The 23957-nt window shown below is 53.3% G+C and overlaps 1 protein-coding gene across 1 annotated transcript; it reads left to right on the top strand.

The window, feature by feature from the left end:
* Positions 1-216: 216 nt before the first annotated feature.
* LOC309450821 (LIM homeobox transcription factor 1-beta-like) lies at positions 217-23227 on the top strand (the record flags this gene model as incomplete). Its single annotated transcript, XM_082073998.1, has 8 exons — positions 217-274; positions 3727-3913; positions 19039-19271; positions 19644-19801; positions 19885-19962; positions 20508-20637; positions 21785-21943; positions 23073-23227. The coding sequence occupies 8 exons, from the start codon at positions 217-219 to the stop codon at positions 23225-23227; spliced, it is 1158 nt and encodes a 385-aa protein (XP_081930124.1).
* Between the last annotated feature and the right edge of the window lie 730 nt (positions 23228-23957).

The following is a 23957-nucleotide window of genomic DNA, read 5'->3' on the forward strand; positions in this document are numbered from 1 at the left end:
CCCGCTGGGGGCTCCGGGGATACGGGGGGGAAGGTCGGTCCGAACCGCAACGGGAACGGGGGGAGCGGGGCGGGTAGACGGAGCCGCCTCCGTGATTTCGTTAACGTTCGTTTAACGGGAGCTCCGGGCCGCACAAAACGATCGGGAGGCACCGGGGAGCCCCGGTCCCGGGCTCACCGCTCCTCTCCGCCCGCAGCCCCCCCGCCGGCCGCCGGTATGAAGACGGAAGAGGCTCCGTCCTGCCTGCAGCAGGCGACGCCGGTCCTGGGCTTCGGTGAGTGCCCGAGACACCGGGAACGGGCGGCACACAGCGGGGAGACCCTCGGCGCCCCCAGCCCGGGCAGCATCCTCAGCCGCCTTCCCCATCCTCATCCTCCCCGGGGGTCTCGGCGTGTCCCCAAGTTGCAGCGGGACCCGCCGGCCCTGCCTGCGCTGCCCGTTTGCCCCCAGCCCTACGATCCCGCATTCCCCGCCGCGTTTATTCCCCACCGGGAAAGGAGATTCCTTCCCCCCCGAATTGTCGGGGTGAGCAGGGAGCGCCCCCCGGCTCAGCCCGGCTTTGCCGTTGGCCAATTTGGCGGTGGCAAAAGCCGCGGCGAGACGTTGCCGCGCTGCAAAATGCCGTCCTGCGAGCCCAAAGCGGCCGCGGCTCCGTGGGCTGAGGTTTGTCCTTAACGGGAGACGGTGCGACGGAGCCTGGAAGGGCCAGGGACACTGCATCTGTCCCCTGTCTGTCCCCACCTCCTGCGTCAACCCCTTCGGAACCTCCGCTGATTTTTGGGAGCATCCCGTGCAGGGCCCGGCCGTGATTGCGTGGCCGTCATTGCCATACCCGACTTTGCCAATTTAAATTACAGCCAAAATACCTGCCCGAGAGCCAGCGGGGAGTTGGGGTGCCGTGGGAGGGACGGCCTGGACGCAGGGGGTTAATTTGGGATGATACCGGGATGACGCACCCGAGCTGCGTCTCACCAGGTTGTGTCCCCGCGTTGTCCCTGTTCCCTCGCTCAGAGACCCGCAACGCGGCGGCTGGGGATCCCTCCTCGTTAACGTATCTGCTGCTCCAAACTGTTGCGTTTTTAGGAGCCGGACGACTTTAGGGCAGCGCCAGGCAGAATCTCCTTTACTTTCAGTTTTGTGGCAGCGGGGGATTCGGGGAAGCCGAGGGTTTGCTCGGGATTTTTCGCATCCCTGCGGAGCTCGGGGTCGCTCGCTCGTTCCTGTTGTGTTGCAGCATCGCAACGAGACCTGGGGGTGAATTATCGCTGGGTAACCAATGCTCTGCACCCCACGGCAGGACCCCAATCCCCGGCGTCCTCCTGTCCTCTCCCCGGGCGACACGGAGGGACGGACCCAAGTTTTGGTCTCTCTCCCTTTCAGACTGAACCCACCTTCCCAAATCTCCCCGGCATTTTGCTCCCGGACTCATTTACTATTAGATTACTCCCTGTTGGGTTTTTTTAACCCCTAAATTAAGAGGAGTTGGGGATTTTGAGCCTCCGAGCCACTGGTCCCATGGTGACACGCAGCCCTTGGGGTCAAAGTCAAGAAGGGTGGAAATATTTGACTCCAAAAAGGAGGAAAATGAGAAGTGGAGGCTCAATGTGGAATAAATATCCCCAGGGAACCTCTGGAGGCCTCTGGACGCGGCTGCTCGGTGCCCTCCAGGCACCGTTATTGCTCGTTTTTCCTCTTCTTGGGGCACAAATCCCCATTTCCCCTCCTGATTTGCTGGATCCCTGTTGGCAGGACGGCTCTCAGGGGCTGATCCCCTCCAGCTGATGTTGCCGCCTCCAAATTAGAGCTGGGCTTAGCGCTCCCTCTCAACCTCTTGTTCTTCCAAGGCGCAGCTCAAGCGCCATAAGCTTCATCGTCCCCACAACCCTTCGAGGGGCCCGGGTGGGTGTTACGCCAGGATCTATGAGTTTCCAGGAGCATCGAGAAGCTGGAGAGGATGGAGAAAAGGGCTCATAAAACCCAAGGAGCTCGGTGGTGGCCATTGGAGACGGTGCCGCCGCGACCCAGCTCCAGCGCAGCAGAGAACGGATTTATTACTTACTCCTTCACCTTGAAGTTATCGTGACAAAGCCTTTGAAGAGCAGCCATAGATTTACGAGTTGATAACACTAAGGAGAAAAAATAAAAGTCCCAAAGCTCTGGAGCCTTTTTAAGAGGCTCTCGGCAGCGAATCTGGGGTGAAAGTGGACAAAACCCAGAGCCGGCTCTGTCCTCTGGCCTGGGCTCAGGTTTCCAACAAGTCTTCTGTGTCTCTGGTTCCCAAACGCGAGTTCTCCACATCCTCTGTGATTTATGGTGAAAATGGGGTCACCTTGAATTTCCCACCTGCAGAGAAGCCCAGAACCTGCTGCTTTTGCAGACCTGACTTGGACATTTCTTTTCGAGGTTGACCCAAAAAAGCTCCATGCTGAGCCTCCCTTCTCCCTCCTGCAGGGAGGGATCCCCCCAGCAAAGGGAACCCCTTCCCCCTTACTGGGCACTGGTTTAGACTGGAAATTGGGAATAATTTCTTTATTTGGGTGTTGGAACAGGCTGCCCAGGGCAGTGCTGGGGTCGCCCGCCCTGGAGGGTGAACAGAGGAGCTTCTTGGGGACATTTTAGTGACAGGGTTGGGTGATGGCTGGACTTGAGGTTTTCCAACCAAAATGAGTTGATGATTCGGTTATTCTAGTGTTCTATGAGTCTACGATTCGGTGATTCTATGATTTGATGATTCTATGATTCAGTGATTCTATGATTCCCTGATTCTCACGCCGTCTCTCCCTTGCTGCCCAGGTTCAGACTCCAAGATGTGGGAGGTTGTTAAGGTTGGACTTGACGAGATTAAGGTTTTCCAACCAAAATGAGTTGATGATTCGGTTATTCTAGGGTTCTATGAGTCTATGGTTTTAAGGTTCAATGATTCCATGACTCTCTGATTCCTTGATTCTCAAGCCGTCTCTCCCTTGCTGCCCAGGTCCCTACTCCAAGACGCAGGAGGTTACCAGGGTTGGGTTATGGTTGGACTCGATGAGCTTGAGGCTTCCCAACCAAAATGAGTTGATGATTCCGTTATTCTAGGGTTCTGTGAGTCTGTGATTTGATGATTCGATGATTCGATGATTTGATGATTCGATGATTCAATGATTCAATGATTTGATGATTCAATGATTCGATGATTCGATGATTCAATGATTCAATGGTTCCATGATTCCCTGATTCTCACGCCATCTCTCCCCAGGTCCCGACTCCAATATGCAGGAGGTTACCAGGGTTGGGTTATGGTTGGACTCGATGAGCTTGAGGTTTCCCGACCAAAATTAGTTGACGATTCGGTTATTCTAGTGTTCTGTGAGTCTGTGATTTGATGATTCTATGATTCGATGATTCTGTGATTCAATGATTCGATGATTCGATGATTCAGTGATTCAATGATTTGATGATTCAATGATTTGATGATTTGGTGATTCAATGGTTCCATGATTCCCTGATTCTCACGCCGTCTCTCCCCAGGTCCCGACTCCAAGATGCAGGAGGTTACCAGGGTTGGGTTATGGTTGGACTCGATGAGCTCGAGGTTTCCCGACCAAAATTAGTTGACGATTCGGTTATTCTAGTGTTCTGTGAGTCTGTGATTTGATGATTCTATGATTTGATGATTCTGTGATTCAATGATTCGATGATTCAATGGTTCCATGATTCCCTGATTCTCACGCCGTCTCTCCCCAGGCTCCGACTCCAAGATGCGGGAGGTGTGCGCCGGCTGCGACACCCCCATCTCCGACCGGTTCCTCCTGCGAGTCAACGAGCGCTCGTGGCACGAGGGCTGCGTGAAGTGCGCCGTGTGCCTGCAGCCGCTGGCCGGGACCTGCTACTGCCGCAACCGGCAGCTCTACTGCAAACACGACTACGAGAAGTAAGTGCCCTCCGGGGTTTTTTGTTCCTGTTTTTCCATCCCTCTCGGCTTGGTTTGGTGGAGTTGGGACGGGTTCCATCACGAGGTGGGGCTCTGGAAGGAGGCGTTGGTGTCATGGAGTCGCGGTGTTGGTGTCATGGAGGTTGGGGAGATGATGAGGACCACAGGGATGTTCTGTGAAGGGATGTTGTCCAAACAGAGGGACAGGAGAGGTTGGCTTTGGTTGAACGTGGTGATGTGGTGGGGATGAAGAGGAAGGGCTGAGCTGGTGGATGAAGAAGAGGAAGGGCTGAGCTGGTGGATGAAGAAGAGGAAGGGCTGAGTTGGTGGATGAAGAGGAGGAAGGGCTGAGTTGGTGGATGAAGAGGAGGAAGGTCTGAGCTGGTGGATGAAGAGGAGGAAGGGCTGAGCTGGTGGATGAAGAGGAAGGGCTGAGCTGGTGGATGAAGAGGAGGAAGGAGGAGCTGGTGGCTGGTGGGATGGTCTGCAAGAAACGAGGGACCAAGCACTTTGATTATGGCATAAAAAGTGGAGTTGCTCCTATGCCGGCTGCTGGGTCCATCCACCTTATAGAATCAGAGGATTTTGGTTGGAAAAGCCCCTCAAGGTCGTCAACTCCATCCATTAACCCACCCTCAGCACTAAAATGTCCCCAAGAAGCTCCTCTGTTCCCGCTCCAGGGCTGGCGACTCCAGCACCGCCCTGGGCAGCCTGTTCCAACGCCCCACAGCCCTTTGGGGAAGAAATCACCCCCAATTTCCACCCTCACCCTCCTTCTCCAGCCCCTTCCCAGCTTCATTCCCTCCTCTCAACCCGCTCCAGCTCCTCATGGTCTTGGTTGTCACCTCCAAGCCCGCGGTTGTCACCCCGGAGCCCCGTGCCCGGTTGTGACCCTCCTGCCTCCGGGAAGAACTGGTGACACACCGACATCCGGGGATGCCGGGAAGACGCTCCATCAATCCCCTGAAGTTTGGCAGCATCCTCTAAAGACTTAACAGCCCAATCTTATCTTCCCTGTGCTTCATAAACCCAGCGCAGCCTCCTCCCGGCCGCTGACGCAAGTGCTTGGCAGCGATGGGGATGGTAATAAAAATACCAGGGCTTGCCCACTTCCCCGGGTGGCTGGGAGAGGCAGGATGGGGCTGTTTGAAGGAGAAGGACCTCTGGAAGGTCCTGGAAGGTCCTGGATTTGGCTGCGGGGCGGGTGGACAAGAGCCAAGCGCTGCAGCGGGTTAAGAGGAACCGGCTAAAAACGCATTTGCAAAATGGGTCTGGAAGGAGCGTCGTCTCCTCCTCGGGGCTGAGCTGAGGCCAAGGGTGGCGTTTCCATGTGGAGAGGTCTCGAACGCTAAAATTGCTTATTTTTCTATTGATTTTCGGGCAGGATAGCGTGGCTGTGTTGTTTTTCTTAGCGCCAGGCTGCAAAGCCTTGCCGGGTTCTGCTCCATCCCTCTCCAAAGGATCTCGGGTGGTCTCAAAAACACCCCTTGGGGTCTCCAGCTCCTCAAAAGTTGGTGCTTCAGGCCCTCCTGAAGGCGTCTGTGCTCAGCACCTTTGTGCTCCCAGCATGGGAATTTCCAGGGAGGCGAACTCTCAGTCCTCCCGTTTGCAAATCTTGTCCCCCCAGAGGGTTCGTTCTTGGCCTTGACTTCCCCAAGTCCGTGTTTTTGGCCGGCGATGAATCCCCTGCCGTGTCGCCCGGGGCTCGCAGCGCCGTGACCCGGCGGGGAGACCCGTCTGGCATCGATCCCTCCCCACGTGAACCCGCGCAATGAGAGGAAAATGCTTTAATGGAGAGATAAGCCAGCAGCTGCAGCTGAGCGCGGGGGAAGGAACTGTTGATCTGGAGATGAAATGTTAAGCCCGAAGATGGATGTTGTTCTGCAGTCCCTATCATATAAAACCGCAATCTGAAGGGGGTTTTTGTGAGATTCTCCTCTTCCCCTTACACCGGGGGCCCCGCCGGCTTTGCCGCGGTTGCTCAGGCACCTGCCCTGTAAATCCAGCTCTGGGGGGGAGGAAGGGAAGATCCTCATGGCCGATGATCGAGCGGCTGCACCGGCCGCGTCCTTGTTGACTTTGAAGTTTGTTCCTGGCTCCTCCGCGCTCTCCTTCGGCCCATGTGGAGATGATTTGCTCGTCCTCACACAGATATGGGCTGAACTCAGCTCGAACCTGAACTTTGCAGCTTCTCCATCGCCCGGCGGCTCCGGCACATGAGCGGCCTCCTGCTCCGCGCTTTTTGCCCAAATTGGCCGTTTTTTCCCCAGCTGGTTGTAGAAGCGAGAGGGTTGAGGAGGATTTGACCTGCGTCACTTTTTGGGGTCCCCCCCCCCGGGGCTCTTCTTGTCCTCGCTGGGTGGGATGTGCAGGGGCTTTGCCAAACAAAACGATTCTAAGATCACCTCAGGGCTCAAAATGGCGCCATAATCACCTCAGGGATCAAAATGGCGCCAAAGTCACCTCAGGGCTCAAAATGACACCAGAATCGCCTCAGGATCAAAATGGCGCCAAAGTCACCTCAGGGATCAAAATGACACCAGAATCACCTCAGGACCCAAAATGGTGCCAAAATTACCTCAGGGATCAAAATGGCACCATAATCACCTCAGGGATCAAAATGGCGCCAAAATCACCTCAGGGCCCAAAATGGCACCAGAATCACCTCAGGGTTCAAAATGGCGCCAAAATCACCTCAAGGGCCCAAAATGGCACCAGGGATCCCAAGATGCCCTCAAGTTGCACCAGAGGAGGTTTAGATTGGATATTGGGCAAAAAATTCTTAATGGAAAGGGTTTTTGGGCATTGGAACAGGCTGCCCAGGGCAGAGCTGGAGTCGCCATCACTGGGGGGTGAACAGAGGAGCTTCTTGGGGCCATTTTAGTGCTGGGGGTGGGTTATGGGTTGACTCCATGATCCTGAGGGTTTTTTCCACCCAAAACAATACTCCAATTCTATAATTTCCCTTTTGAAACCCACAAATAACCTGAGCTACCCCGAGGCAGCTCTGAGACCCCGGAGCCACCCAGCATCGACCCGTTGGGACCTTCCACCATTTAGGCTGATTTTTTGGGTTGGGAAAAGCCCAGCAGAGGGGTGAGCAGAACAATCCGAATGGAGTTGCTGGAGAAATGGGAAATAGAGCTGATTTTTCTCATCGGGTGGAGTAAACAGGTTTAAGCAGCGGGAGGGAGGGCGGAGGGGACCGAAAGCCTCTCGTGCAGCCAAATCTGACCCTCCCTGTTGGAATATGGGGGGCTGACCCCGAGCCGGCGCCTTGGCAGCTCTTCTGAGCGAGCTGGTTAATGTTTAAATGCCGTGGGAGGGCTCCCCCCCCCCAGCAAAGATCTCCCGGGACAGGAGTTGGACATTGGGAGCCCAGGCTGTGTGCAACCAGCGCATTCCAGGAGCAGGAGTCAGGCCCTAAAAATGATTAAATTGGTGTCGAAACTAGGATTCTTTGTTTTAATTTTGCTTTGTGGTGGGATTTCTGTTTGGCTTTTAAATAGAGAAGTTTCCCCTTCCCCTGTGCTGCGCTTGGGACATTGAGTCATGGAATAGTTGGGGTTGGGAGGGGCTTTCAAAGCTCATTTAGTCCGACCCCCCCACCATGAGCTACCAAAGGGCTTCCCAAGCGTGAGGGTGTTAAAAAGTGGTGCTTGAGATGTATTTATAACCCCAAGAAACGGGGATTTGAGGGCAAAACAGTGTCAAAACGTGATGGATAATTCTAAGGGCGGATGAGAGCTACTGCTCTTAAAAAGGGGGTTCAGCTTTGCTCTACCAAATGGGGATCCCAGTTGTGTTGGGGGGATCTGTCCCCCCGTCCACCAGCAGCTTTCGTGTCCGTTGAGCAATGGGGTCCCTGATTGAGTCACATCGGGCTGGGGGGAGGTAATGAGAAGTGACAGCGCTCAGCAAATAAACGAGATAACGAGCCCCCTTGACGAGACGGTGACAAATGGCCGGACCCGCGGGGAAAGGACAAACCCACAGCTCCTTCCAGCCCCTCCGGGCTGGGTGATGTGACCAAGGCCAAACACCCATCGGTGGCACCGTCAACAGGGTGAATTGTGCTTCTCGCTGGTGTATCTTGAGCTACTTTGCTCCTCCAAAGTGGGGGGGTCACCACAACCCCCACGGTGCGGAGCAGTGGGACCCCAGGAGGGCAGAAATGGGGCAGTTTGAGCCTGTTTTTTAGGACAGTCCCGCTGGGTTTGGAGCTTTTAATCTCCATAACCACCACCCTGGAGCGGGGCCGGTTCCCCAAAGCTCCAGCAAGCAACAAATCCAGCGCCTTTCCCCCCCCCATCCCAAATTTCTCCTCCGTCCCCGTTGGGCGGCTGAGCCCCGGCTCCCACCGATAGCAAAGCCCGACTGATGATTAATGGCGTTAATTACACGCAGCTATTCCTACCCCGCTTCTCGCCGTTCCCTCGCATGGGTTTGTTCGCGGGGCCCAGGAAATTAAACACTAAACTCTCTAATCACTGCGAAATGAAAGAAATATGCAGATGCGCCTTGAGCGCGATTAAGGGACCAGCCGCCACGTGCTGTCTGTTCCCCGGCGCTCGCGGGTTGTTTTGCGAGCGGGGGGAACACGTGGGGGAGGAAGAACTTTGTTTCATCCATTATTTTTTTTAGTTTAATTAAATGTAATTTACTTTGATAGATTCTCTTTTGGGCTGGTTTTATTTTTCCTCCCGTGTTTTGCGTCCCGTGGTTTTGAGTCTTTCCTGGACCCACGTCGCCAACTTTCTTACCCCTGGAGCCCTGTGGCCGGAGTTTAGTATCAGTTATGCCTTATTTTCAAATTAATTTGCTTTCTTTTCCGATGAGGAAAATATGAACCCAAACAGATATCAAAGTCTAATTGAAGGCTTTGCCCCCCACAGATAATCAAGGGGCTGCAAAGGGTTTGGATCCTTGGCACCAATACTGAAAGATGTTTCTTGTCCCCCCCGGGCTGCAGGTGACTTTGTGGCATGAAGGAGCCATTGGGGACGCTGGGGGACACGGGCCAGAGGCCTCAGGGCAGCCTGGGCTTCCACGGGCAGCTCGTTAGGGCCAAGTTCATTAGCATGGCGCTGAGAGACGCGCGACAGCTCCGCCACCCCCTGCCGTCTCCCCCCGGGTTCATTTGCGCTGGCGATGGGAAGTTTGGCTGGGAGGGGGTTGGATACGCTGCGTTAATTGTGTTTAGAGGCAGCACGACCCCGGCGGGGTCTGTGGGTTCCTGCGACATGGGGTGTGGGGGCGCCGGTGCCATTCCCATCCGTCTGTCCCGGCTGGACGTCCCGTGCGGGCACCGAGCACCATGGATATTGGCTCCATCGTCTTTCCCAGCGCCGGCTCCTCCAGGGAACGGCCCTGGACGCGGACGGAGGGTCCCGGGGTGCGGCTGCAGCGTCTCGGTGCGGAGCCAGGGACCAGCAGAGGGCGGCCGCGGAGGAAACGGTGCCAGAAACGAACTCGGTTCGCGCCGGTGCCAGGGGCTGCGGCGCCGGGAGCTGCTCCTGGCGGGCAAAGGGGAGCCCTGGGCTCTTAATGCTTTAAAAATCAGCTTCTTCCCAGGCGCAGGGATTCCCGGAGCCTGTTTTTCTCTCTTATAATCTAAACAGAGGGTGCACTGGGAGGTATTTACAGGCGGAGTTTGCATTAGAGACCCCACAGATGGTGCGACCGTGTCCTGGTTTTGGTTAAAACAAGACCAATTTTCTCTTTAACCAAAACATATTGATTTGCAAGGGTATAAGGGATAGTTCTTAATTAACGCTGCCGTCCCTGGATTATCACATCAATTTCTAAACTCGCCCGACCTGGAGGATGCGGCCCCTTCTTTCCAAATTGAATTATCGGCCCGATCCATAATCTGCTTCCAGCTTTCCCTCGTAATGCAATTAAGCTTAACGGTGGTTAATTACAGTTCATCCTCACTATCCGGGTGGCAGCTTCACACCTCTTGGGCTGCCCACGTGGGTTTTTTGCCGGGATCTTGCCAATAACGGTGATATCGGTCAGCCCTGCATCCTAAATCCCTTTAATTACCAATATGCTTTTCAAGCGGTTGCGTTAACCCCAAAGAGCGGCATAATTCACGTTTAATTTAGGGCCTGGGTTTAAGTGGACAAACGAGCAGCCACGCGGCTTGTTTAACGAGCCTTTGCTGGGCTCCTGCTTAGTTAAACTGGACTCAGGCTCAAACCACAATCCCAGGTTAGTCCTTTCTTTTCATTCCTCCATCACAAGGCAGGTGCGGCTGTATCTCCCCCACTGTTAATTCACCCAGTTTCTCGAGTTAAACATCGCGGCAACTTTACATTCAATTGTTTTATTTTTCCCTAAGGTCGCTATTCGCAGAAATGCACCTTTTCTATGATAAACGCTCAGTTTTGTGCTGAAATACCATCCCGGGCGCCTCTTGGGCTGCGGCTGTTTTGCACGAGCATTTGAATGCTTTCTAAACCAAGTCTTGGGTGCTGAGCTCTGAGACCCTTTGGAGGCACCGGGGGAATTTTAACACGGAATTTATCCCCATTTGGAGCTAAAACGTTGTTCCTGGGGGTGGCAGCGTCCCTGTCCCATCACCTGCCACCAAACAGCCCTTTCCTCCCTTAAACCAGCGCCGGGTTTCATTTAAACCGCATCTCCCAAGCTTGTTCTTTCCTCAATCAATATTGCTTTTTACATCATATCTAATCTCTTTTATTTTTTCGCTCCCCCCCCCCCCAAAGTAAAATTTAATTAAATAATTCTAATGAATGTTTAATGATGTTCTTTTGTCATTATTAAATCTGTAATAAAAGTGTCTGCGGCCCTTCTCCCTCCCTCCCCCCCGGCCCCGGCACGCGGGGTCCTGCTGTCTCCCTTGTTCCCCTGCCGTCCCCCCCTCTCGCGGTGACAACGGCGGCTTTCAGCCCTGCAAACAGGATATGAGAAAAGGAGAAACAGGATATTGAGCTGGGATACTATCTGGGTGGGTAATATCACCCCTAGCTACTGAGCGAGGGAGCCCTTCTGCTGCCAGGCATACTAATGGGGACGCGGAGCCTTTGCGCGCGCCGGGGCGAAAATCAATAATCGGGATTGATAACTCGCGGTTTTCAACCCAAAATGAGGTTTTGGGTTGTGGCTGGTTGAGCAGAGAGGGGGGAAACAAGAGGAAAGAGAAAGGAGGTGGTGGTTCCCGTCTCACAATGGTGCTGGTGGTGGGACAGGAGCAGAAACTCGGTCTCTTCTCAACAAGGGAGAATCCCCATAAGTTCTCGTTTTGAACGAGGGGTTGAAGTTTCCTAAGAGCTTGGCCCAGCCAAGCTCTGTGCTTGGAGAACAAAAGCATTTCAATGAGATTGTGATTGGATATTAGGAGAAATTAGGAACAGTTTCTTCCCCAAAGGGCTGTGGGGCATTGGAACAGGCTGCCCAGGGCAGTGATGGAGTCGCCAGCCCTGGAGGGGGAACAAATGAGGTTCTTGGGGACATTTTAGTGCTGGGGTTGGGTTATGGTTGGATTCAATGATCTTGAGGGGCTTTTCCAACCAAAATGATTCTAAGATCAGCTCAGGGCTCAAAATGGTGCCAGAGTCACCTCAGGGCTCAAAATGGCGCCAGAATCACCTCAGGGATCAAAATGGCACCAGAATCACCTCAGGGATCAAAATGGCGCCAGAATCACCTCAGGGCTCAAAATGCCGCCAGAGTCACCCAGGACTCAAAATGGCACCAAAATCACCTTAGGGATTGAAATGGCACCAGAATCACCTCAGGGCTCAACATGGTGCCAGAATCACCTCAGGGATCAAAATGGCACCAGAATCACCTCAGGGCTCAAAATGGCGCCAGAATCATCTCAGGACTCAACATGGCGCCAAAATCACCTCAGGGTTCAAAATGGCACCAGAGTCACCTCAGGGTTCAAAATGGCACCCAAATCACCTCAGGGCTCAACTTGGTACCAGAATCACCTCAGGGCTCAACTGGCGCCCCCAGGGGTGTTGGGGTCACCTCACGCCATTAAAACCCTTGAGGAGCTGGAGCTGGTTGAGAGGAGGGAATGGAGCTTCAAGGGGCTGGAGAAGGAGGGTGAGGGTGGAAATTGGGGGTGGTTTCTTCCCCAAAGGGCTGTGGGGCGTTGAACAGGCTGCCCAGGGCGGTGCTGGAGCCGCCATCACTGGGGGGTGAACAGAGGAGCTTCTTGGGGCCATTTTAGTGCCGGGGGTGGGTTATGGGTGGACTCCATGACTGGACCATGGACTCCATGGTCCTGTTGGAAATAGCTTTAAAAAAACCCCTTTAAGTGTGCACTGAAGAGCATAAAACCAAAGCTGAAGCCTTAATTTCCAGTCTAGCGCAGGCCTGGAGAGACTCGATGGCTGAATCCTTTAGGCCCGCGGCTCTGAGCCGGCCTAAAGTGGGATTAACGCCGAGCAGGAGCGCTTTGGTGTCCCATGTTAACTCCCCATTTGGGATGTTTCCGGAATGATTCCGCTCCTTTTTAGCTTGGAAATGGTGATTTTTGGTGGCGTGGTGACCTGTGTGGTCCCTGTCTCACTGGAGCATCCCGCTACCAGCAAAGAAAGCACCAGAAATGGGTAAAACTCATTATTTGGACCCATTTCCCCACCAGTTACAGGGAGGGGGTGTGAAGGGAGGTGGGTTTTTGGGGGGTACGTGCTTGCAAACGCATTTAACCCCCTATTTCCCACCATAGCACCATCCCCCCCACTTCACCTGTATAGAGACACCTTGACACAACCCCTCCCAGGCAGAGAAAAGGACTAAAAAACCCCCCCCAAAAAAACACCCCAACACTTTTTTGTTAGCATTCAGCAGCGATATGACAGGCGCCCTATGAATTCTGGGAGATTTTAATAAAGAAGACAGGCCTGTGAAATTTAATAAAAGAGTTCATCAGATTATATGGTGATGGCTCGGTGCCACCGCGCTGGCAGCAATATCCTCGCAGCGGGGGGTTTAACCCCTTGAGGGACACAGCGGCAGCGCAGTATTAAATCTTTCAGCGGCGTTTCACTCGTGTCACTTTAATATTTATGAATCTCCCCGGCTTTGGGAACCTCTTTGGTGTTGTTTTGCTTTTTGCGGTTTAGGTTTTCGGTAGCCGCGGTGGTTTTGTTTTATTTGATATCTTATCCGGCGTCGGTTTTCATCGCTGACATGAGGAGAATCAAGTGCGGGGAGCAAAGCTCATAACACCTCATAGGGGACACTGATGGCGTTTCCAGGGTCCGGCCAAGGGCCACACGGGTGAGACGCAGTTTTTGGGGTTATTTTTTATAACATTAACCGCTGCTCGATGCAAAACTTCGGGGAGGTCTCCAAATCCTCCTGTTCTACACGTCGCCCTCAGCCTTGCAAACCACATTCCCAGCCATGGATTGAGAAGGTCGGGTCGTTCCCTCTGTGCCACCGTGAAGACACAACAGCAATAGCGTTAGTTTGGCTTTTCTCCTCCTACCTTTTAGCAAAACGTTTAAGCGCCATAACTAACACCTGTTATTTTAAAGCTGGTTCTTCTTCTTGAGCAAGAACTTTGAAGGCGGTTTGGCTTTGATTTATGTTCTGACATTCTCCAGCTCCTCAAGGGTTTTAATGGCGTGAGGTGACCCCAACACCCCAGGGGCCGATTTTTGAACCCTGAGGTGATTTTGGCGCCATTTTGAGCCCTGAGGTGATTCTGGCGCCATTTTGAGCCCTGAGGTGATTCTGGCGCCATTTTGACCCTTGAGGTGATTTTGGCGCCATTTTGACCCCTGAGGTGATTTTCTCGCCATGTTGAGTCCTGAGGTGATTCTGGCACCAGGCGGTTTGGGCACGTTTGAGTCTCGGCCATTTCTAAGAGACACAATGACATAATGACACAATTAAGTTATTTTCTGGGGGTGAATCTATTCACACAACCCACAAAGAGCTTCGGAGGGGACGGAAAGCAAAGGTGATTGTTGTCCCCAAATCACCCCTTCCCTCCCCAACCCAAATGCTGCTGGAAAATTAAGCAAAAGGGAATTTCCCCCCTTTAATTGCTCGGTGTGGCTGAACCGGGGGGAAACGCTGTTGAATGAAGGAGCAGATTGTGCCGCCGCCGTCTCCTCCTCCCCCTTGTGTGTTCCCGTCCCCGTCCCCATTGAGGTCTGGAAAGGCCCTTTGCAAGTTCCACTTCAATATTTCAGACAGCTACAATGGATTTTGCAGCTCAGTGTTAAGCAAACAGACCTTGCTTAAGCCCGGACTGCTTCATTTTGCCTAAACCCTAACTAAATAAGCTCGCTCCACGAAGCGCGGGCCTCCCGGCTTATTCCTTGCTTCATTAACACCTTTTAATCCCACCCAGACAATCGTGTGCCCCCAAATTACCCTTCCCAGGCCTGGGGCAGCGTCACGGAAGGTCGGTCAAATCATTTGCTCGTCCCCATCTGGAGAGCTCGGGCTCCTCCGGAGCCACAACACGGGTGCTCCGCAAGGATTAACGGGGCTACCGGGACTAAAATCTGATTAAATCAAGTCCAAGAAGTGTCTGAAAAGCAGTGGAGTTGTTTTTCACAGAGGATGTAGCTCCTTGTTATAGGGTGAGTGTCCATCAGCTGCCCAAAACTGTCCCTGTGGCCCCAAAAACTCTCTCTGTAGATCAAAACATTGTCCCTGTAACCCCCAAAACTGTCCCTGTAGCCTCAAAACCGTCCTTGTAGCCCCAAAAACTGTCCCTGTGGCTCCAAAACCGTCCTTGTAGCCCCCAAAACTGTCCTTGTAGCTCCAAACATTGTCCCTGTAGCCCCAAAATCCATCCCTGTAGCCCCCAAAACTGTCCTTGTAGACCCAAAACCTGTCTCTGTAGCCCCCAAAACCATCCTTGTAGCCCCAAAACCTGTCCCTGTGGCTCCAAAACCCCACTCCTATAGCTCCAAAACTCCCTGTCCTTACGTCCTGTAAGGAATTCTTGACTAGAAATTAAACTCTGATGGGATGTTGAGGGTTAAACAAGGACATGGGGTCAAATACAAGTGGAGGGGTGTGGATTTGAGGTCTATGCAGCTCAAGGGTCCCTCTAAAAGCAGCGGGATGTGGTTGTTGGCGGTTCCGGGTGTTTGGAATCGCTCCGGTTGTTGCCGAGGTTGTTGTTCTCACCCTGTCCCGCTTGTTCCTACACACATTTTGCATTACAGACCTGGGAACCCGCCGCTTTTTGGGCGGACGTTGTGTATCCCAAACCGCGCCGCCGAGACGTGGTGCGTTCCTATGGCAACCCAAACAATATTACCTCGACTTAAACGGATTCGGGCAATATTAAAACCAGGCTCTTTAGGAATTCCCGGTGTTGGAGGGGGCTGAGAATTTTAATTTTGTGTAATGCGAGCTGACACCGTGTTTATGAGCTGCTTGCTGGATGTTTTCTTCAATTAGTACAAAGCGGAGCGGATTTGTTTGCGGGGCTTAGTGGGGAGATGGGAGGGTTATTGAGTTACCCTGCGGTACCGGCGCTTCCCTCACCCAATGGCTGCAAAAAAAAGCCCTTTTCCAGGTTCCAGTGTAAGTTGGGGAATGAGCTGTTAGAGAGCAGCGTAGGGGAAAGGGACCTGGGGACAGCAGGGTGACCATGAGCCAGCACTGGGCCCTTGTGGCCAGGAAGCCAATGGGACCTGGGGGGGTTAGAAGGGGGTGGTCGGTAGGTCAGAGAGGTTCTCCTGCCCCTCTACTCTGCCCCTTAGTTCAGATACTATCAGGATATACTTGGGGAACATACATATATACATATATATAATATATACAGCCATAGCACCCTGAGAATGCCCCATCCCGTCTGATGTGGGAAGCTAAGCAGGGTCAGGCCCGGTCAGTGCTTGGATGGGAGACCACTGGGACCTTGGAGGGGATTAGAAGGGGGGTGGTCAGTAGGTCAGAGTGGTTCTTCTGCCCCTCTACTCTGCCCTTTAGTTCGCATACTATCAGGATATACTTGGGGAACATATATATATACATATGTATAATATATACAGCCATAGCACCCTGAGAACCCCCCATCCCGTCTGATGTGGGAAGCTAAGCAGGGTCGGGCCCGGTCAGTGCTTGGATGGGAGACCAGCTGGGAACAGCGGGTGCTGTGGCTGAGCCAGCACTGGGCCCTTGTGGCCAGGAAGCCAATGGGACCTGGGGGGGTTAGAAGGGGGGGTCAGTAGGTCAGAGAGGTTCTCCTGCCCCTCTGCTCTGCCCTGGGGAGGCCACACCTGGAATAGTGTGTCACATCTGGGATAGTGTGTCACATCTGGAATAGTGTGTCCAGTTGTGGCCCCTCAGCTCAAGGACAGGGACACGTTCCTGTGTCACCTCAGCTGGGTGTTCCTGCTCCGGGGGTTGCGCTGGATGAGCTTTGAGGTCCCTTCAACCCCTGACATTCTGTGATTCTGTGAAATTTGGCTCATGACAGTGTCTTTAACCAGGTTTGCTAACTACCCTGTCCCAAGAGTGGCGGGAGGGACCTTTATAGCAATTTTCAGGTGAATAAATCACTTTTCCCAGCTCTGACGTTTGGTTCCATGTCTCCATGTCCCGCTCCATCCATCGTGCTCCAAGCTTGTCTTGGTTTAACAATATTCTGGGTGTTTTCCCCAAGCAATGGGCAAAATCACCAAGGTTAGAAATATCAAAGGACGCGGGGAATGCTCCAGCATCTATACAGATAAAAATGTGGAACAAGACAGAGTTTTCCATCAGTTTTTTCCCTAAACCATCCAGTTTCTTGCTTGGAGACGGGTCGGGATATTGAAGTAAAGCTTCTGTTTGGCAGGTCCATGTTTTGAGTGGTTTGTCCCTGGATTTGGGCTCTGGGGTGGAACCCGGGCGTTCAACAGGAGTAAACGTGGCTCCGAAAGACCCCGAGTCGAACGGTGTTTGTGTCATTATGTTCCCATAATGGGCAGGACTAATTAGAAGCGGTTCTCAAGAAGATAAAGCCCTGACAAGGTCTCATTGCTGGGCATGGAGCGGAGGACAATTCCAGTTGGAAATAAGGGATGAGGAGTTAATCAGCCCCCAAGGGGTGCGGACAGATCCGGGAATCCCTGTGCGAGATCCTCCGGGTTGCGATAAATCTACATCCCCATTCTCTTCCACCTGGGCTTAAAGTCCCGAAACATTAATAACTTAACGTTTAATAATACGGCACTGACCGATCCCACCGACTGGCTCCATTTTCGGGTCGGTTTTATTCTTTTTACTCTTGCGCTTCTGCTGCAACAGAAGGATGTTGGTGTTAGGAAAGGCACAGACTGGGACTCAGCTCAGGTTTAGACTGGGCTTGTGCCTTCGTCAGACAGCGAGAGGTTGTGGTTAAAAGGCTGCTCTTTACTCCCAGCGTTATCAACTCAAATTCGATCCTTATTATTATTTTCAAGCGTGAATTACAAAGAGGGAAGGGGGAGAAAGAGAGACGGAGGGACAGGAACACGCAGGCAAACACGTTCACACAAAGGAGGGAGAAATCCCAGCCCATTCCAGCCGGAATGTCCCGGCCACTTCAGCCCAAAGCACAAATCCACGGTGGTATTTGGAAGGGCTGAGCCCACCCCTGTAAAGCCTCTTCATCCCGCTCCGCAGAGTTTGCCAGGAGGATTAACCCAGTCTTGTTCTCAATCCCAGTTTATGAGTTCCCTGCTGGTGGGGAAGATCCTGTGTGTTTAAACAACAGCCTAATTAATCCCTATTTTATTACTTTCTCTTGTCAAGTGGCTAAATAGAAGCTGTCAGCCGGCAGCCACCGCCGCTCACATTTGTTTAGATCCCAAATTACTTCATCAGAACCATCTGCTCCGTACGCGGGGCGCTCAGCAGTTGTTTGTTTCTCTCTCTGGACACGGCGTGGGGCACAAACATCCCCCCGTGGGACGCCTTGTGTAAGGGACAGTCCCTGGGGATGGGCCTGGAGGGCTCCACAAAGCCCTCTCGCTAGGAGCAGCCTAACAAAGCCGGGCTTTGAACAGCTTCAAGAGCTCTGTATGCTGGGCCGGGCAGGTTCGTGTTCCTCCCTGGGGCTGAGGAGGCTCAGAAAACCCCACAGCCCAGGTGGGATGGACTCAGGTTGCACAAGGGGAAGTTTAGATTGGAAATTAGGAACAATTTCTTCCCCAAAGGGCTGTGGGGTGTTGGAACAGGCTGCCCAGGGCAGTGATGGAGCCGCCAGCCCTGGAGGGGGAACAGAGGAGCTTCTCGGGGACATTTTAGTGCTGGGGGTGGGTTATGGTTGGACTCCATGACCTCAAGGTTTTCCAACCAAGATGAGTTGATGATTCGGTTATTCTAGGGTTCTATGAGTCTGTGATTTGATGGTTCTATGATTCGATGATTCTGTGATTCTGTGATTAGATGATTCTGTGATTTGATGATTCTGTGATTCAATGATTCAATCATTCCTTGATTCAATGATCCCATGGTTCAATGATTGTATGATTCAATGATTCAACGATTGTATGATTCAATGATTCCATGATCCCATGACTCAATGACTCAATGATTCCATGATTCAATTATTCCATGATTCAATGATTCCATTATTCAATGATTCAATGATTCCATGATTCAATGATTCCATCATTCAATTATTCAATGGTTCCATGATTCCATGATTTAATGATTCTATGATTCCATCATTCAATTATTCAATGGTTCCATGATTCCATGATTTAATGATTCTATGATTCCATCATTCAATTATTCAATGGTTCCATGATTCCATGATTTAATGATTCTATGATTCCATGATTCAATGATTCCATCATTCAATGATTCAATGGTTCCATGATTCAATGATTCAATGGTTCAATAATTCCGTGATTCGATGATTCAATGATTCCCTGACTCTCTGGTTCCCCGATTCTCACCCCGTCTCTCCCTTGCTGCCCAGGTCCCAACTCCAAGATGCGGGAGGTCGCCAGGGTTGGGTTAACAGCTGGACTCGATGATCTTGAGGGGCTTTTCCAACCAAAATGATTCACTGACTCTATGATTCTTGCTGGGATGTGCTCTAAACACTCACCCCATTCTTCCTCCAGCTTCCCAAGCCCCAACCCATGGCTGATCCTCCCCACCCAAGCGTTTAACCCCCAGGACCTTCTTTACAGGCTGTTCCAGACCAAGTGCAGCAGCTGCTTGAAGGCCATCGCCCCCTCCGAGCTCATCATGCGGGTGCTGGAGAACGTCTACCACGTCCACTGCTTCTACTGCTGCGAGTGCGAGCGGCGCCTGCAGCGAGGGGACGAGTTTGTGCTCAAGGAGGGGCAGCTGCTCTGCCGCAGCGACTACGAGAAGGAGAAGGAGATGCTGAGCGCCATCAGCCCGGCGCCCACCGAGTCCGGTGAGGGTGGGGAACCTTGGGCAGGGCAGGTAACGCTTGGTTCCTGATTAATTAGAGCGAAAGCTTCCGCGGGAAGAGATGTAGGTAGGTTGGTGCCGGAGCGTCTTTTCTCCTTGAAAAGGCAGGCAAGAGAGTATGAGGCTGCCAAGGTTCGAGGCTCTGAGATATTATGGAAGGGATGATCACCAGCGTGGCCCGTCAGCTCCATCTCTGAGCTGCCCGTGTTCCCTGGAGCCACCGCTCAGTCCGGGAGCTTTGCTGGCTTCATCCTGCTCTAAATCCCACCTCGGAAAGAGCAAAACTGAATCACATTTCTCCCAAATCCTCAGCTGGGGAGGTGGTTGGATCACCACGACGGATCTCTCGTTGCAGTGAAAAGCGAGGACGAAGACGGCGGCCACTCGCACGGCAAAGGCGGCGAGGAGACCAAAGACCACAAGCGCTCCAAGCGCCCGCGCACCATCCTGACCACGCAGCAGCGGCGGGCGTTCAAGGCCTCCTTCGAGGTCTCCTCAAAGCCCTGCAGGAAGGTACGAGGCCGCTCAGCACGGCCGTTCGGATCCTCTTAAGCGCAGCTTAAGTTCTGATTCAGCTCTCCGGGTTTTGTGGGCAGGTAAGAGAGACCCTGGCGGCCGAGACGGGCTTGACGGTGCGGGTGGTGCAGGTCTGGTTCCAGAACCAAAGAGCCAAGGTGAGTGACGGTTCCCGTGCCGCCGTTGGGTTCTGCGGACCTTGTTCGCTTCACAAGGAACGTAGAATTGCTCAGAAACAGAGAAAACGGTTAAAAGAACAGATCCCCACTGATCCACCTTGTCCCACAACACGGATCTAGTAGTAGGAATAGCTTAAAGAGAAATACAAAAATTGATTAATTATAGATATTTGCAGGGCTTAACATATTTCACACATTTTTTTGGTTATTACTCTTTCTCCTTGCATTTTCCCTCTCGCTATAGAAAGACTAGAAGGATTTCCCACTTCTAGAAGTTGAAAAGACGTCTGATTTTGCAGAATTAAAGGGTGAAAACAGAAAATACGTGGCTCTGGCAACCTCGCTTTGTAGTAAAACAAAGTCCTTTGTTTTCTAAGCGGCATCTCCCACAAATATAAAGTGTCAGCCCCAGTTTTCGTGTCCGCAGAGAACACGGAGTCTGAGCGGGGTTAGATGGTGGTACAGCTTGTGTTGAACACGACCGCGCTCAGAAGCTCAGCCCCGGCGTCTCGCTGTCCTTGCAGATGAAGAAGATCGCGCGCAGGCAGCAGCAGCAGCAGCAGCAGCAGGAGCAGGAGCAGCTGGGGAACCCCCGCCTGGGGACGGGGAGAGGGACCGGCCGCAGCAGCCGGCAGAGCAACGAGGACAGCGAGGGTGAGGAGCCGCCCGGGGCTGCGGCGGCGACAGGATCCACTTAGGGGGTGGGCAGTAGGTCATAGAGCTTCTTTCTCCTGACCCTCTGCTCTGCCCTTGAAAAAAGGGTTTAGTTCAGATACTATCAAGATATAATTGGGCAACATATATATATATATGCACATATATATGTAATATATAGTTGTACCACCCTGAGAACGCCTGATCTCGTCTGATCTGGGAAGCTAAGCAGGGTCGGGCCCGGTCAGTGCTTGGATGGGATACCAATGGTACCTGGGTGGGGATTAGAAGGGGGGTGGTCAGTCGGTCAGAGGGGTTCTCCTGCCCCTCTACTCTCCCCTTTAGTTCAGATACTATCAGGATATACTTGGGGAATATATATATATCCATATATATAATATATACAGCCATAGCACGCTGAGAACGCCCCATCCCGTCTGATGTGGGAAGCTAAGCCGGGTCGGGCCCGGTCAGCGCTTGGATGGGAGACCAGCTGGGAACAGCGGGTGCTGTGGGCTGAGCCAGCACTGGGCCCTTGTGGCCAGGAAGCCAATGGGACCTGGGGGGGATTAGAAGGGGGGGTTCAGTAGGTCAGAGAGGTTCTCCTGCCCCTCTGCTCTGCCCTGGGGAGGCCACACCTGGAATAGTGTGTCACATCTGGGATAGTGTGTCACATCTGGAATGGTGTGTCCAGTTGTGGCCCCTCAGCTCAAGGACAGGGAACTGTTGAGAGTCCAGTGCAGCCACGAAGATGCTGGAGGGAGTGGAGCATCTCCCGTGTGAGGAAAGGAATAAAGAGCTGGGGCTCTGGAGCTGGAGAAGAGGAGACTGAGGGGTGACATTCATGGTGATCAATATGGAAAGGGGGAGTGTCAGGAGGATGGAGCCATCGGTGACAACAGGACAAGGGGCAATGGGTGCAAACTGGAACACGGGAGGTTCCGCTTAAATATGAGAAGAAACTTGTTCATGGTGAGGGTGGCAGAGCCTGAACAGGCTGCCCAGGGGGTGTGGAGTCTCCTTCTCTGCAGACATTCCAACCGCCTGTTCCTGTGTCACCTCAGCTCAGTTCCTGCTCCGGGGGGTTGAATGATGTGGATAATGTTATTGCGACGTTGCCCCACCGTCCCACCCGTTGTGATTTCAGACGGTGCAAGCGTCCACGGCCTGGATGGGCTCATGGTTCCCTACCCCAGGATCCCCCAGCAACAGCTTCTGCCCCTGGACCAGAACGGCTACAGCACCGATTTGTACCGACAAGGGCTGACGCCGCCCCAGCTGCCCGGGGACCACCTGCACCCCTACGGTACGAAACCGTCCTCTCTTTGCATCAAAACCGCCTGTAGCAGCCCAAATCATGACAAAGCCGAGTCTGCTGGGGATGCTGATGAAGGCAGCGAGTGCTCCATGGTGCTTGAGCTTTAAGCTGAGCCTTTCTCAGGAGTTTGGTGAGGCCAGAGCCTCAGGCTGCGCTCTGCTAAGGGCCAGGGGGTGAGGGCTTATCTCTGCCCAATGTGAATTACTGGGGTGAGGGAGGAAAGAGTTAGAATCATAGACTCATTTTGGGTGGAAAAGCCCCTCAGGATCATGGAGTCCAACCATAACCCACCCCCAGCACTAAAATGGCCCCAAGAAGCTCCTCTGTTCACCCCCCAGTGATGGCGGCTCCAGCACCGCCCTGGGCAGCCTGTTCAACGCCCCACAGCCCTTTGGGGAAGAAATCACCCCCAATTTCCACCCTCACCCTCCTCCTCCAGCCCCTTGAAGCTCCGTTCCCTCCTCTCAACCCGCTCCAGCCCCTCAAGGGTTTTAATGGCGTGAGGTGACCCCAGCACCCCTGGGGCCACCAGTTGAGCCCTGATGTGATTTGGGCACCATTTTGAGCCCTGAGGTTATTCTGGTGCCATTTGGAGCCCTGAGGTGATTCTGGTGCCCCTGGGGCCACCATTTTGTGTTTTGAGGTGATTTTGGTGCCATTTTGAGCCCTGAGGTGATTCTGGCGCCATTTTGACCCCTGAGGTGATTCTGGCACCATGTTGAGCCCCGAGGTGATTCTGGTGTTATTTTGATCCCTGAGGTGATTCTGGCGCCATTTTGATCCCTGAGGTGATTCTGGTGCCATTTTGAGCCTGAGGTGATTCTGGCGCCATTTTGAGCCCTGAGGTGATTCTGGCGCCATTTTGACCCCTGAGGTGATTTTGGCGCCATTTTGATCCCTGAGGTGATTTTGGCGCCATTTTGACCCTGAGGTGATTCTGGCGCCATTTTGATCCCTGAGGTGATTCTGGTGCCATTTTGACCCTGAGCTGAGGGGCCCAAACCTGCCCCCAGAACCCGTGCTTTTCCTCCCCAGTGTCCCGTTCAGGTCACCGCCCTGTCCCGCTCGTCCGCCCCCCTCCAGACGCGCTCCCATTCCCTTCTCCTCCCTCTTCCAGACTCGGAAGGAGTTTTTCACGACATGGACAGCGACGGCATCGGCCACCTTGGCGACTGCCTGCTGTCCGCGGCCGACGCCAACCTGCTGCAGGCTCGCGTGGGCAACCCCATCGACCGACTCTACTCCATGCAGAGCTCCTACTTCACCTCCTGACCATGGACAAGCTCCCAGCTCTTCACCAGGACCTCGGGGGGGATGCTGCTCCGAATTCACGAGGAGGAGGGAACAGAAACAAGACTGAGACCTTCACAGACATTCCTTGAGCACAATGGAGGAGGCAACGCATCTACGGAGACCTTTGGCAGCCTGAAGGACTTCGGGTCGCCTCTCTCCTCTTTTCCTAGCCACGAGTAGATCGATGGTATAACGTTTAGCTGTAACTTTAGCAGTTTGTGCAGTGTTTAAGCTTTTGAGCGTTCTGTCCTGCCAACTAAGCCTGGCCCAGCTAAGCAGAGCTCCCCCTGGCCGTAGGAGGTGCCCGTCTCACAAAAGCCGGGGTTATTTAAGCCTGGCTTGCGGCCGAGCTGCTCGCTGTGCTGGTTTGCCTCGGTTCCCCATCCATCTGCAGATTTGGTGGGACCAGGTTCATTTTCAACAGCAAAACCCAAGCTCCTGAGGCATCTCTCGGGGTCTCCGCTGCTGCTTCGGAGATTTGCTTCGGATCGGTCGGCCCAGGACGGTGTTTGAACGTTTGACGTTTCCGAAACGCGCGGTGGTTTGGCCGCTGATCGAAATGATGATGCTGGGGCAGCCGCTTCGAGAAATGACGGAATATTTATCCTCTGTTTGCCCAAACAGACAAATTCCAGACCAAGCTGCTGCAGCTGTGTGGTCACCCACCCTAAGAACCGAACCAGAAAACCCCCTCGAGCCGTGTGTTACT

The sequence above is a fragment of the Streptopelia decaocto genome (genome assembly GCF_964273445.1).
Source record: "Streptopelia decaocto genome assembly, chromosome: 29".
NCBI lineage: Eukaryota > Metazoa > Chordata > Aves > Columbiformes > Columbidae > Streptopelia > Streptopelia decaocto.